This window comes from Astyanax mexicanus, chromosome 15, assembly GCF_023375975.1.
Source record: "Astyanax mexicanus isolate ESR-SI-001 chromosome 15, AstMex3_surface, whole genome shotgun sequence".
In the NCBI taxonomy this organism is placed as follows: Eukaryota; Metazoa; Chordata; class Actinopteri; order Characiformes; family Acestrorhamphidae; genus Astyanax; species Astyanax mexicanus.
In genome coordinates this window covers 1,098,588-1,113,195 of record NC_064422.1, presented here as the reverse complement: position 1 = coordinate 1,113,195, position 14,608 = coordinate 1,098,588, and the positions used below count along the sequence as shown (strand labels likewise).

General features: G+C 37.8%; 2 protein-coding genes across 2 annotated transcripts; both read right to left on the bottom strand.

The window, feature by feature from the left end:
• Positions 1 to 339: 339 nt before the first annotated feature.
• Positions 340 to 14,400, bottom strand: LOC125780514 (uncharacterized). Its single transcript, XM_049465041.1, has 3 exons — positions 14,008 to 14,400; positions 13,583 to 13,714; positions 340 to 726 (listed from the first exon to the last, which is right to left on the bottom strand). The coding sequence occupies exons 1-3, from the start codon at positions 14,398 to 14,400 to the stop codon at positions 340 to 342; spliced, it is 912 nt and encodes a 303-aa protein (XP_049320998.1).
• Positions 2,935 to 5,257, bottom strand: LOC111191560 (coiled-coil domain-containing protein 106-like). The gene is made up of 3 exons (XM_022666800.2): positions 5,074 to 5,257; positions 4,688 to 4,927; positions 2,935 to 3,257 (listed from the first exon to the last, which is right to left on the bottom strand). The coding sequence occupies exons 1-3, from the start codon at positions 5,192 to 5,194 to the stop codon at positions 2,941 to 2,943; spliced, it is 678 nt and encodes a 225-aa protein (XP_022522521.2). The 5' UTR covers positions 5,195 to 5,257; the 3' UTR covers positions 2,935 to 2,940.
• Positions 14,401 to 14,608: the final 208 nt, after the last annotated feature.

Sequence of the window (14,608 nt, the reverse complement as noted above, 5' to 3'; positions counted from 1 at the left end):
ATGCCTTTACCAGTGGTCTGTTCTGGTAGTTGACCAGGAAGCAGGCTACATTAAATAGCTCTTCAATGCTTCCACAAACAGAGAGTGGTATTGCCTTGTCAAAAAGTTTATTCTCTTTCACCCTCCTAATGCATCTCTCCACATGAACCCTCAGACGTGCAATGGATTGGGTCTGCCTGACATCCTCCCTGCTCATTTGGGTGTTTCTTGAGAGAAAGGCAGGTCTATAAACCTTGCATGGAGCCAGGTTGTCCACAAGAAACCCTTTGTCAACCATAATTGCCATGTCTGGTGTGAGCAGGTTTATGATGCGTGATAGCTTGAAGATCTCTCGATCACTCATGGATCCTGCATACAAGCCAGACACAAATGTAATGGTGCCATGCCAATCATGGCCTTAAAAGTAGAGTGCGATTTGTACGCTGAAAACACCTCACTCTGTAGCAGGAGAGAGGATGGTGTCTGACAAAAGATTTCAGTGCAGTCGAGCACCACCTGCGTGTCTGGGAAAGCTGAAAACTCAGGTGGAAGGTGAGCTCTGACAACTTCAGGGGGGATCCACAGACGTTGGCTTCCTAGAAGGATGTACAGGAAGTGTGTCCAGGTGGAAATAATCCTGCTGGCTGTGGTGCGGTGAATGCCAAACCGTTCTGCAAGATCCCTGAGAGGCAGGCCCACTGAGAGGTGCATGAGGAACAGCAGCAGCTCATCTATTGGTGGAAGTTTCTGTAAAAAGACAAAAGCCATATTCTTAGAAGTGACAGTGAATGAATATAACAAGGTATACTTACTTAGTTCTATCCATGTGCTATTCTGTAAAATGAGTATTTTACCTGCTTTTGTACCTTTAGTTAAAAAAGAAAATCCAGTGTGAAATGGACTTGGGGTGTAGTAGTAAAACATAAGTCGGAACTTTTGTCAAATAGGCCACCTCCATTAATCTCCAGCATTCCTAGATACAGTGCTTTTAGCCAATGCAACCTTACGTAAAGGCTTACACAATACTAGCGTTAAGGGCATACCATTACCCATGCAAAGAAATCAGTATTTTTACATCATTAACAAACTCCAAGTAGCTCAAAACTTAATTGGTAAAATTCTGAGGTCCTGACATTTAAAACAAGGCACTGAGAACTTTTAAAGTACACAGGTACCTTCTTAAACATACCCTTGGGTACAATAGTGTTTTTAAACAAACTATCTGTGCACTTTTAAAGCTCTCAGTGCTTCATTTAAGTGTTAGGGCCTCCGATTTCTACAAATGAAGTGTGAAGCTACTTTGAGTTTGTTAATGGTGTAAAAATAGCCATTTCTTTGGAAGGGAAACACTATATTCCTATAGCTAGCATTATGAGCCTTTTTTGGAAAATCACCTAAAAGTGTTGTATATCGGAATGCTGGGGGTGAATCAGGGTGGGCTATTAGTTAAAAGTTTGTACTCGTTATAATGTTTTATTACACCCCAAGTGCATTTCACACCATATCCATTCCCCTTTAAATAAGCATAATTTGGTAACACTTTATAATAACGTTCAGCTATAAATCATTTATACGTTTTTAATTCCTAATTAACTAAACATGAATTAATCATGTACTCATATCTATAAATCATGCATAAATATATTAGTAATGATTCACAAGACACATACAAGTTATTATTTCATTCTTAACAAATGATTAACAAATGATGAATAGGTCAGGAATTCAGTTTTTATATATCAGTTACATACTTATAATAATCATAATTCATATGTAAATAGAATATTTACAAAGGAATGTAATGTTAAGGCCTTTTTAGCCAAACATACTTCATGAATAAAACATCTACAAACTTTGATTTTATAATTTATTTATCATGAACTAATCAAGTATTAAACAGTAATTTACCCAACAGCCCTGTGTGTGCTCTGTGTTCTGTCACAGCTAATTATTTTTACATATTATTTTAATGATTATTTTAAGACAGATTTAGACAGGTATATGATGTTCGCATTCAAAGCAAGCTCCTAGCTCCTTCCTACCTGATGGACTTCATGCACAGCTTTGTTGACCCAAAAACTTCAACTGCAGCTTATGTGGCTAAACGAACTTCCACTGAGCAGGAATCAAACACACTCAATATTGAAGCATTTAAATGACCAGTAAACCAGTGTATTCGTCTGGGTGATCTTTTTCTCTCACAGTCTACCTACCTGCTGTCAGGTGATGCTGAATTTCTCCCTAGGTGTGTGTGTGAGAGAGAAAGAGAAGGAGAGAGAGAGAGAATGCTTTATTCTGCTTGTCTGTGATGGACTGGTGGTCTGTCCAAGGGCTTACATGTCTTTTGCCCTATAAACACTGGCATAGACTTCAGTACCCCCCATTACCCAGAAGGATTAAGTTTATAAGAAGGTGATTAATACATATCTAAAAATCATTTATAAACTATACTTCTTTTGTTAAATCATTTATAAATGAATTGTTCAACATTTATAAAACATTTTGCAGCACCTAATCTAAAGTGTAAACTATTCTCTGTATATAAATATCTGAAAATGCTTGTAAATCATTTATAAACTATATATTGTTTTGTTAAATAATTTTAAAATTAATTGTTTAACATTTCCAAAACATATCCAAATATCCAAGTACATATAAAAAATCAACTTAGGAAAATCAACTTACTGGTAACAACTTGCAGTTCTTTATTAAATTCAAAGTGGCAACCAAAAAACTTATTTTTCAAAAACAGAAAAGAAGATGACAGTAATAGCAATTTCACTCAAAAATGACAAATTCAACAAAATCTTCTGAATCATTAACAACTGAAAAATAACTCTGCCATTGCTGCACTTTTAAAACATTGTCTTCACAGCCAATAACACTGTCATCTGTTGGATGTCCATTTTAGTTTTATTTACAGTCCAAAACAATAGGCAAGCTTGCGAAACATAAAAAAACTTACTTTCTTTTCATTAAAGGCAGAAGCTTGTTTTTCTTTTTGTACATTTCCACATTGTTTAACAGCTGTACATCATTATTTAAGACATCTGCACACTTTTTTGCAAACACCTGCAGTTTCTCCTGCCTTGAGTAACCCTCCAACACCTTACTGTACTCTTGGGGTGCCACGATAGCTAGCTCTGCAATAGGAGCACTGGCCACTACAGTGTTTCTGTCTACTCCAACAGCCCTGTATGTATCACGGAGATTTTTCCCCCTTCTGTACTGATGCAAAATCTTCTTGTATCTTCTAACAGTCTGCTGAGGATTTCCAGCTACAGAGACAAACACAAAGATAAAAACACACACACAAATAAGAAAAGTACAAACAAACTAAACAATTCCTATAAAATGCCCTTGTTACTTTATTTTATTTCATATGGAATTGATTTAGTGACTGCCAACTCGTGCCTCAAGACTTATGATTCATTAGGCTTCAGACAGAGAAAGTAAAATATTTAAAATCTAATCTTTATAGCTTTAATTTGGCTAACTGATACAGTGTTGCTCAACCATTGCTTAAATGTTCACCTCACAGTCTCTGGTAATGAGCAGAGACATTCACAAATTTACTTCTGTATATCAACTGCAGACTAAACAGTCCAAGGTACATATATGCATGTGTATATATACAGGGCCAGCTCAAAAAATGAGAATATCTTTGAAAAGTTACTTTATTTCAGTAACTCAGTTAAAAATGTGAAACTCATATAATATATATATATATATATATATATATATATATATATATATGTATGTATTAAACTCAGAGTGATCTATTTTAATCGTTTATTTCTTTTTTTGTTGATGATTTTGGCTTACAGCCAATGAAAACCCAAAAATCAGTGTCTCAGTAAATTAGAATATTATATAAGACCGACTGATACTGTTGGCAGTGTAGGTAGTTTGCTAAGTCCTGCTGGAAAATGAAATTCACATCTCCATAAAAGTTGTTAGTAGAGGGAAGCATGAAGTGCTGTAAGATTTTGTGGGAAAACACTGCACTTTGGACTTGATAAAACACAGTGGATCAACATCAGCAGATGTCTTGTCTCCCCAACCCATCACTGATTGGTGGAAACTTCACACTAGACCTCAAGCAGTTTGGACTGTGTGTCTCTCCACTCTTCCTCCAGACTCTGCTCCCTTAATTTCCAAATTAAATGTAAAATTTACTGATGATCAGTGATGGTCTGGAGAGTCATGTCTGTCATCTGCTGCTGTTGATCCACTGTGTTTTATTATCAAGTCTAAAGTCAGTGCAGTTTTGTTTTCCCACAAAATCTTACAGCACTTCATATCTTACAGCTTCCCTCTGCTGAAAACAACTTTTATGGAGATGTGGATTTCATTTTCCAGCAGGACTTAGCAAACTACCTACACTGCCAACAGTATCAGTCGGTCTTATATAATATTCTAATTTACTGAGACACTGATTTTTGGGTTTTCATTGGCTGTAAGCCAAAATCATCAACAAAAAAAGAAATAAACGATTAAAATAGATCACTCTGAGTTTAATACATATATATATATATATATATATATATATATATATATATATATATATATATATATATATATATAATGAGTTTCACATTTTTAACAGAGTTACTGAAATAAAGTAACTTTTCAAAGATATTCTAATTTTTTAAGCTGGCCCTGTATATGTATATATATATATGGATTTGTCTGTGGTTTTAGGTACCTCTCTTTCTATACTGCTGCATCTTTTCTTCTTTTCCTTTTTTGTTCTTCTTTCTTTTGAGCTTCTTCTGGTGGCTGTGCTTGTGTTTCTTTCTCTTCTTTCTCTGCTCTTCAGAGGAACTTGACATTGACGTAGAAGAGGAAGATGAAGAAGATTCAGAAAACTCTGATGACTCTTGGTCCTCACACAGATCAGACGAATCGTCCTCTGCGGTGCCACCTTTCAGACCTTTCTTCTGGTCTAATATCAAACAAATCAAACTTGAGTGAGACATTTTTAAAATGTAGGATTTTAAGTGGTGGCAAGTTAGAAGGCCGGGGTTTATGTTTTTGTACAGCCATTCTGGTGCTAAGTAAATATTTTATATTAATTACCAAAATACTCACATTCGTCTAACTGTTTTAGAAGACCGTCCCTTTCTTCTTTCAGGTCAGCAATTGTTTTAGACATAGCCTCCTCATTCTTCTTTGCTTCAGCCAGTAGAATCTGGTGTTTTTTCAAGGACATCACAGCTGTTGGGGCTAACTGGGTAACTGCAAAAAAATAAATAAATTCTAATAGTGGACTGGGGACTTGTTAACCACTAAGTTAATAAATTATGTTGGTGGATTCTCTACATAAGTTCAAATATTATAAACTGTTTAAAAATGACCTACAAGTCAAAGATAAGTAACAAGATTGGCACATAACATTAGCTAATTGTAGTCCAACTGTCGCACAGCAGGAAAAAAGTTGCCTAAAACAATGTCTAACAGGTATCGCCATCCCTGGTCCTTGGACTGATGGGCTGGTCTATCAGTCATTTTTTGCAGTACTTGTGTTACACCAATAACTCATACTTTAATTATAACAACTAACTAGTGTGCTAACATCATCCTTATAAATTCTCAGCTAATGGTGGCCTGCTAAAATTTGACTGAGGATGGTAAACACATATTATTCATAATGAACAGTGATCCAACCAGCTAGCTAAGGTTAGGTTAGCTAGGTAAGCTAGTGTAAGCCAAGTTTCCTCGGAAATCACAGGATGTAATGTAGCTAGTAAGCTACATTTCCTAACATTAGTTTTAATAAAAGCTAACGTTACATATCTTACCTGTGCCATGCTCCACTTCTTTGTTGGTTTCTGCAGATTTATTGGTCTTTTTGCCTCGTTTGGGGCGAGCTGTAGATATACTGCTCAACTCCATCACGACCGGACTTCTCCCTGCAGCTGCGGCGGCGTTATTAGTGGCCCCCCTGGTGCCTCCCTTAATTAACTCAACCCATATTACAAAGTTCCACCTGACAGTTTTAATAGTAAATAAACGATACATACGTGAATATATATATGTTATACATACACAAAACGTAATTCAAAGTAGTTGTTTAAGCTAAATAAGCCAAATAAATATTTAATAAGCAAGCTTTATATAAATAATATATAAATAATTTATAATAAATCGTGAAATAAGACTGAATCAAAGCCAGTTTATGGAGAGCCTACCTACTTCCTATCTTCTCCGCACTAGAAAATCACAGACAACCTCTAGAGGGAGCCCGCGAGTGAGTTCTGGATGAATGGGGGTGAATGGAGCTAAAGGCTAAAACCTCAAAATAAAAATAGTATCTATTCATTTGGTAAGTATATTCTCTTAATTTTGGAAAACAGCATGTTACTTATTGAAGACATTAGTATTTTTTTCAGTATAAGAAGTATTAAATATTTATAAACTCTGATTTTGCTCTATTTCTCCATACAAACCTATTCGTTTTGGACTCACTCGGGAGCGCCTCTGGTGGTCAAATAAACACAGAAGTGATTCTCAAGTGGGTGTTCTCCCCTCTACTAGAGATTCTCTGACTAAATCCTGTACATGCAAGTTAGACACGTTTAACTGACAGTCATCCGGTTATAAATGCGCCAAAATTTTGTATTTGGAGAGAAAAGTAAGGAAAATGATCGAGGGAAAGAAATCAAAAAGAAAACATTTAAAATTAATAAAGTGGCTTCATAAGAAGAAACTGTTGCAGAAAAAGGTGAAATGCAGTCTCTGTCACCACAGAATGAAGCTGAAACAGAGCAACTGCTCAGATTGCTATGAATGGTAAGTCAAGCTGTCATATAATTATCATGCGTTTAGTTAACCTAATGTGCTTGAACAAATGTGCACTAAAGAATGTAAAGATTAGCTTTTTATCTAAAACTAAATTAAGCCTTGTTCAGTAATTATAACCTTGTACTGTTATGCTTTTAACACCATTCAAGACGTAAATTATTAAATTCGTTTTTTTTTATTCTGTCAAGCATTTCTAAACATGTCATGGATATCTATATGTGTACCTGCATATGTGCAAATTATGTTTTAAGGCACATGTTTTTAATGTGGCACTGCATTGTCTGTTCCATCATATTAAATCTCAGGAAAACCATGTTTGCTTCCTCACTTAGCTCTATAATAAAAAGTAATTTATTAGTGTTGGAATTAAACAGAACATTATAATTTGAAAAAAAAAAAGTTAGATTAATACACCTAAATTCACATCAATATAATTCCCATCCCTGCAGGAGGTGTCAACGAGCTATCCACAGAAGAAGGCAAATGAAGAGATCTGTCAGGCACAACTCTGTGTTTAGTCATTCCAAAGTGCAGGGCCGGCGCCAGGACATATACAGTGGGGGGGCGTCAGATATTTTCAGGGGGGCGGTGCTTGAAACGAATTTTGCTACCTCTCGCAGTGAACCTGCACAATCTTATTGGTTCCACAATACGGTGCTAAAATGCAGCCAGTAACACAATTAGTTTGCCTCAGCATTATCAAATGCTGATAACAACCAGACATTATGTACACAACAAAAATTGTATGCCAATGAAGCGATTCTTAACATAAACATCACACAGTATACGTGCAAATAAGGCAGAAATCCAAAACAATGCAACACTACATGCTAAGTCCACTCAACTTGCCTTGTCCGAAAACCAGCCTCAAATGAACAAATTTTAGCTTACCTTAAAATCAATAAAGCTGAAGTCTTCTCTTTGTTGAACTGAATCTTCTCAGTAGTTTCTCTTTCCATTCTCCGTGGAATTTGCTGGATAAATCCCTTTCGAATGCCAACTGAATCAACTGGGCTTTACGTTTATGCAGCATGCTACGTCTATGTTCAGAGAACACGTTCTTCAGCGTAGAGAAGGAGTTCTCACACATCGCAGTCGATGCCCCAAATGTCAGGGCATGCGTGAATGCAGTCAGCACACATGGCATTGCCTCCAAAACACTGGAAAATTTCTGAAGAAGTTTTTCCAGGGTCAGTTTTTCACCATCCAAACCTATCAGCCGAGTTTGTAGAAATTGATTAGCGACAGCAAACTGAGCCTCCACCATATCTGTCTTTGTCAGGTCCAGTAATGGTTTCACTTTTCCAACATCCATAAAGTTTGGACTGCCTGGATCCAAAGCACTTAATCCATCCATGAGTTGACTGTTACGTTCGTTGAAACGCGCATCCATTTCTCCAAGAACAGAGTCTATTGTGCTAAAATACAGCCTTTTGCACTCTTGCTCATTGTTATCTTCGTGCTGACCAAGCGACCCCTCGACCACATACTGCTGTAGTGACGTTGCTACCACTCTTTCTTTTTGGGGGAGCAGGTTCTGTGCTTCCACAGTTTACCCACAGTTTTTCAAATTCAGCATCAGTACGCAAACTCCGTACACAATCAGACGCGTGTTGGATGAGCTGAACAGCTGTAATTAGGTCTGTTCTTTCAGACTGCAACAACTTGTTGGGTGGATCAAGCAGCCCCAAGACTTTGTGAATCATGCTTGCAATGAATTTGAAGTTTGTGGCTGTAATTGCCTTATGTAGTCCAGCAGCTTCGATTTTCACGTCAACACAAGTTCTGCTGGTTTCTAGCTCGCTCAGCAGCTCAGCAAGTGTGTTGAATGATTTTAATATTACAGACACAGTGTCGAGGTGGCCAGTCCACCTTTGATCGAGTAATCGTTTGAGTTTTTCTCCGGAATACTGTGCACTGACGGTGGGCTTTCTGAGAAATTTGTACAGTGCATTGCACGTATCAAAAAAATCCTCAATTGTGTTCTCTGACGACATAGCATGTACAACAACCAGATGCAACTGGTGGTTAAAGCAGTGAATATACGGCACCTCTCTTTTCAGCTTATCTTGTAGAAGTTTCTGCATGCCCCCTTCTCGCCCAGACATAACATTAGCCCCGTCGTAACACTGGCTCAGTATTTTGTCTGTACATAGTCCAGAATTTGAAAGCTCTTCAAGCACTACATTTGTCAGGGATAGGGCGTCACAGTGTTTGGTACTCACCATTGACAACAGCCTCTCTCGAATCGTGTAGCTCTGGTCCACATAACGAAGGATTATGGAAACATTTTCACAGCCTGTTGGATCTTTAGTTCCATCGACCTTGATTGTAAACCATGACTCTCCAATGTCTTTGACTATTTCTTCTGTCACGATATTGCTCATCAGTTCAATAACCTCATTCTGGATGTCATGTGAGGTGTATGTAGAATTCCTTGGGATAGTACTGAATTATAGAATATTTAGTATAGAAGTATAGAATTTTGTCTCAAAGTGTACTCAAACAAAGAAAGAAAAAGTCCACTGCCTCCCTCTCCTCGGCTTTCAAGTGAGTCAATTGTGCCCCTTAACGGCAATTCATTGGATACAAGGAATTCAATAATGTCAATAATTGATGACACATAAAGTCGATTTCTAGCGAGCTGATTGGCATTCACCAATGTTGAAATTTCCCTGTCTGTTGAACGTCGCAGTTGTTGTTCTTTCCAAATAGCCACACACGCCTGATGCTCCTTGCTATTAGCATGCCTACAAAGCCCTTTAGCTTTATCAGTCGCATGCCTCCAGTTGGTAAATCCAGTCTTAGTAAAAACAGAATCAGTCCCTCCAAATTTCCTACATGGGAAACAGAATGCAGCGTCTGCCTTTTGTGAATATTCAAGCCAGTTTCTGTCCTTATACCACCCGGCTGAAAATGACCGAAAACAGTCGTTTTTGAACAGTTGTTTGGGAAACTGTTTAAGACAAACCTGCAGCGGCTCGTCATTGCCCAGGTCGTCCGGCGAATTCGAGGCAATTTCAGCAGAGCTCTCGCTGCTGTTTGAAGCTGAAGCAGCCTCTGTTTGCGGCTCTATGCTCACAGTCGACTGGGTCTCACCCAAAGAAACACGAGAAAGAGCATTTGAGGTTGTTTCTCTCTGTGTGTTGCCGTCAGATCCATTTTCTTTACGAAGCCATTTTCTGATATCCATTGTTAAAACTTTTAGTCAGCGCCATTACCTAATGTTTCACTATGATCCAGCGGTCTAATCAAGAGTGCCCGCCCACCGTCATCATAGCGACAGTTTCATTGGGTAAATGTGACCAATAACTGGCAGTTTTAACAACACGAATCACACATTTGACAGCCTATTATGGACCGTGTTTTAATACGACATTTAGGGACCAATAAAGCTACGGGAAACGCTACCAATTGCTTCAGAAAAAAAGCTAAATTATTTTTAAAAATATTGTAAAATAATTAAGTCTTATTATATACAATAGGGGGCGGGACACTTCGCCTGAGGGGGCGACGCCCCCTTTCGCCCCCCTGTGGCGCCGGGCCTGCAAAGTGTCTCTCTTCAAATGGATGGAATTTGTGTACAGGTGAAAGCAGCTTACACATACAGGTTTACTATGTCTCAGCCTGCTACATGTACTGTATAGTTTACGTTTCATGTATATACTTGGGTTTTTAAGCCCACATTTAGATTTATTAAGTACTAAATAATACTCTTATTCAGAGCTTTATATTCCAGTCTAAATTACTTTAATTTGGTAAGGTATTTTTAGGTTACAGTTTAAGAGTTGGTATTATTATGTGCTTGCAGGTTTTCTCAAGGTCTGCATTTGCGCCAAATTGACCTGATAGCTGATGAAATAGCAGGAAGTTCAGCAACTCTGTCAAAAATGGCCAAAAAGGTGAGAGAAGCTTGCGTGGTGTCAATGGAAAGACTCAGAAGAAGAAAAGGACAGCGTATTGGAGGACGCAGGCAGTTCATTGTTATAGACGAGAGTCACTTCAGACATAAAAGAAAGGCAGGTGTCATTGTATCTTGATATTTTGTATGATGTTGATGTTAAATGGACATACATTTTATATTTATTTTCTTTCTTTTATATTGTTAGTAGTAATTAATACTTACACATTGCAGGTATTTTCTTAAGCTATTAATTTTAAGATTTATTAAGAGTAGCTTCATCAGCAGCTCATCCAGCCACATCAACTGTTTATTTGCAGTTCTTTGGAAGTACCTAGAAATAACATTTCTACCAGGATTTTCTAAAAAAAATTAGGATAATGTATGCTAATGTATACATTTTTATGTTAGCTTGTGTTTGTTATCATGGAATATGGTGTTTTTTACGCCTTATGCTTTTTGCTATTCAGTAATATCATTCTTAAATGTTAATGTGTTAATTATGTAGTAATGAAAATGAAATTGCAAAAAAGTGTTGTATATGAATTTTGCCTTGGCCTGCTATTCTGTAACTAGAAAGTAGAAACTGGCTAAGATACTATTTTGTAACAGGAGGTCCTGGCAGTTGTTTAATATTTTCCTTTTTATCTAATCTAGTATGGAAGAGGACGGATGGCAGGGGGATGGAGAAGGAGAAAGTGGGTGTTTGGGATGCTGGGTGCGAAAGCTGGGGGCACAAATCAAAGAAAGCCAGTTCTTCGCTTAGTCGAGCGAAGGTCCAGAAGGGAACTCGTGTCACTCATCACTCAACATGTCAGGAGGGGATCCACTATCTTAAGCGATGAGTGGCGTGCATACCGGCGCGCTCTACCTTAGTTTGGCTACAGACATTACACAGTGAATCACAGTGTCTCATATGTTGATGCTCAGACAGGGGCTCACACCCAGCATATAGAGAGAGCCTGGAGAACATACAAGAAAACTGGAGGCTTAGAGGAAACCAGTCAGAGGAGCTGTTGAAAAAACACTTGACTGTAATAGAATGGTATGAATGGCTAGCTAAAAAACATCATAATGGCCCTCTAGGACAAGTAATTCATGACCTTGGAAAACTCCATGAATAAGATGGGACATTTGAATTCCACAAGAACTAATAATCTAGCAAGCAATCTAAAAACTTTTTAGGTTTATGGTTTTAAGGTTTATGAAAAAAGTTATAGTTATTTCAGGTTATGCAGTATATCACATTTTATTAATTAATTTGTGCAACAAATTGTGAATGTTTTTTAATAAGCAGATGAAGTTTTGTATTTAATATCACATGCGATACAAATTGTAACAACTTTTTAGTCATATTCATGTTTTAATAAATGGCAAGTTAAATTAAGTGTGTATATGTGTGTGTGTCAGTCCACGATTAGTACCAGCAAAAGTGCTGACTGAAGAGCCTCACTAACACTCACATTGTTATTTAAGTCCTAACCATTAAATCTGTTTTATTAAATGATATACAGGCCTTTTTATATATTTGTATGTTCTGAAAATACAGTATAGTTTACAATTTAGATTAGGTGCTGCAAAATGTCTTATAAATGTTGAACAATTCATTTATAAATGATTTAACAAAAGAAGTATAGTTTATAAATGATTTTTAGATATGTATTAATCACCTTCTTATAAACTTAATCCTTCTGGGTGATGGGGGGTACTGAAGTCTATGCCAGTGTTTATAGGGCAAAAGACATGTAAGCCCTTGGACAGACCACCAGTCCCTCACAGACAAGCAGAATAAAGCATTCTCTCTCTCTCTCTCTCTCTCTCTCTCACACACACACACACACCTAGGGAGAAATTCAGCATCACCTGACAGTAGGTAGGTAGACTGTGAGAGAAAAAGATCACCCAGATGAATACACTGGTTTACTGGTCAGTTAAATGCTTCAATCTTGAGTGTGTTTGATTCCTGCTCAGTGGAAGTTCGTTTAACCACATAAGCTGCAGTTGAAGTTTTTGGGTCAACAAAGCTGTGCATGAAGTCCATCAGGTAGGAAGGAGCTAGGAGCTTGCTTTGAATGCGAACATCATATACCTGTCTAAATCTGTCTTAAAATAATCATTAAAATAATATGTAAAAATAATTAGCTATAACAGAACCCAGAGCACACACAGGGCTGTTGGGTAAATTACTGTTTAATACTTGATTCGTTCATGATAAGTAAATTATAAACTCAAAGTTTGTAGATGTTTTATTCATGAAGTATGTTTGGCTAAAAAGGCCTTAACATTACATTCCTTTGTAAATATTCTATTTACATATGAATTATTATTATTATTGTAAGTATGTAACTGATATATAAAAACTGAATTCCTGACCTATTCATCATTTGTTAATCATTTGTTAAGAATGAAATAATAACTTGTATGCGTCTTGTGAATCATTACTAATATATTTATGCATGATTTATAGATATGAGTACATGATTAATTCATGTTTAGTTAATTAGGAATTAAAAACGTATAAATTATTTATAGCTGAACGTTATTACTTGTTACCCATAATTTTAGCAGAGAAACACCACCATACAATTTGTCACCAACCCTGGCCTTAAAGATCCATGTTCCTGTTAAATCTGGTTCTAACAGTGGTCTGCCAAACCTGGTCTGGCTAATTAGCTAACTTTTTCAGAAGTCCTTGGTTTTGTTGGGTCAGGTGTGTTAACGTTAGATGCAGGTTAGGACTAAACTGTGCAGGAACATAGATCTCCAGGACCAGGGTTAGTTACCACTGTTCAACACTGTACTATCACTACTTTTATCAGTAAATGGTCTGTGTACTGCTTATACAACAATTATTGTAAATGTACATCCACTCAAAACCCCTTGTATGCTACATACCGTTGCTGGTTGAGAGACTTCAGAGCTGCTGGCAGATGCAGTCTGGGCACTGGTGATCCGCACCATCTTGGTGTTGACTGCAGGCTCCACCAATTTCCAGAAGGCCTGGAAGAGTGCTTGTATGTAGCAAACCTAAGAAAGTAACAATGTTCATGTTAGACTTCGTTTTGTTTGTTTTCAATTTTTTTTAAATTAGCTTCCTCAGATAAACATGTTTTTCAAACTCTTCTTAGCTATATAAACTTGCTGAAAAAAAATCTGCTCTAGATCAGCTTGTGCTGATAGTTGTTTTAAGTCTAATCAGTCCTCTTATAGCTAGTTAAGGAGTACAAAATTACATTCTACATTGATCAAGCTGAGTTGGTAAACCAGCTTACTAATGAACAGTAAATACACGTCAGCATAATGATAAAAGCTCAATTAACCAGCCTGGTGTCCTCGTCTGACCCTGCAAGGCGCTGAATATCAAAACGCGTCCTCAGCTGTAGCACTTCCAGCTGGTGTTGGAGTTCCCCAATGTTCTGGCGCAGAGCTTCATTTTCATTGGCCATCTCAGCTGCCATCACCGCTGTCGCTGGAGTTAAGCAGTAATCATGATCAGGTGCTGCTGTGTCCATATCGTCCTCCGACTCCAAGTCTGCAGGCAGATCCAGGAGAGGCTCCTCTGCTCTCGGGCGGCGCTCCCATACATTCTGCCTCAGTGTAGGCAGAGTGTACTCATTCCAGGAAAACAGAAGGGGTACAGCTCCACTCTGTAACCTCCTCAGTCCCCCTGCAGTCACTGCGAAGTCTCCCGGTTGGAAATGCCGGCCACACATACGGGTGTTCACTGTTGGAGTGAACTTATATCCCTACGGATCTTAGTTAGTTAGCCACTTAGCACGCAGTGCAGCGTCAACGGGAAACTTATGAAAACTAATCTCGGCGTTATAGCGCGACGAACTGGTACATAAGGGCACACAGCAATGTAACGCTGACTTTCTTACCCGTCGGAAGGTCAGTCGTCTCTCTTTAACCCTGCATGCA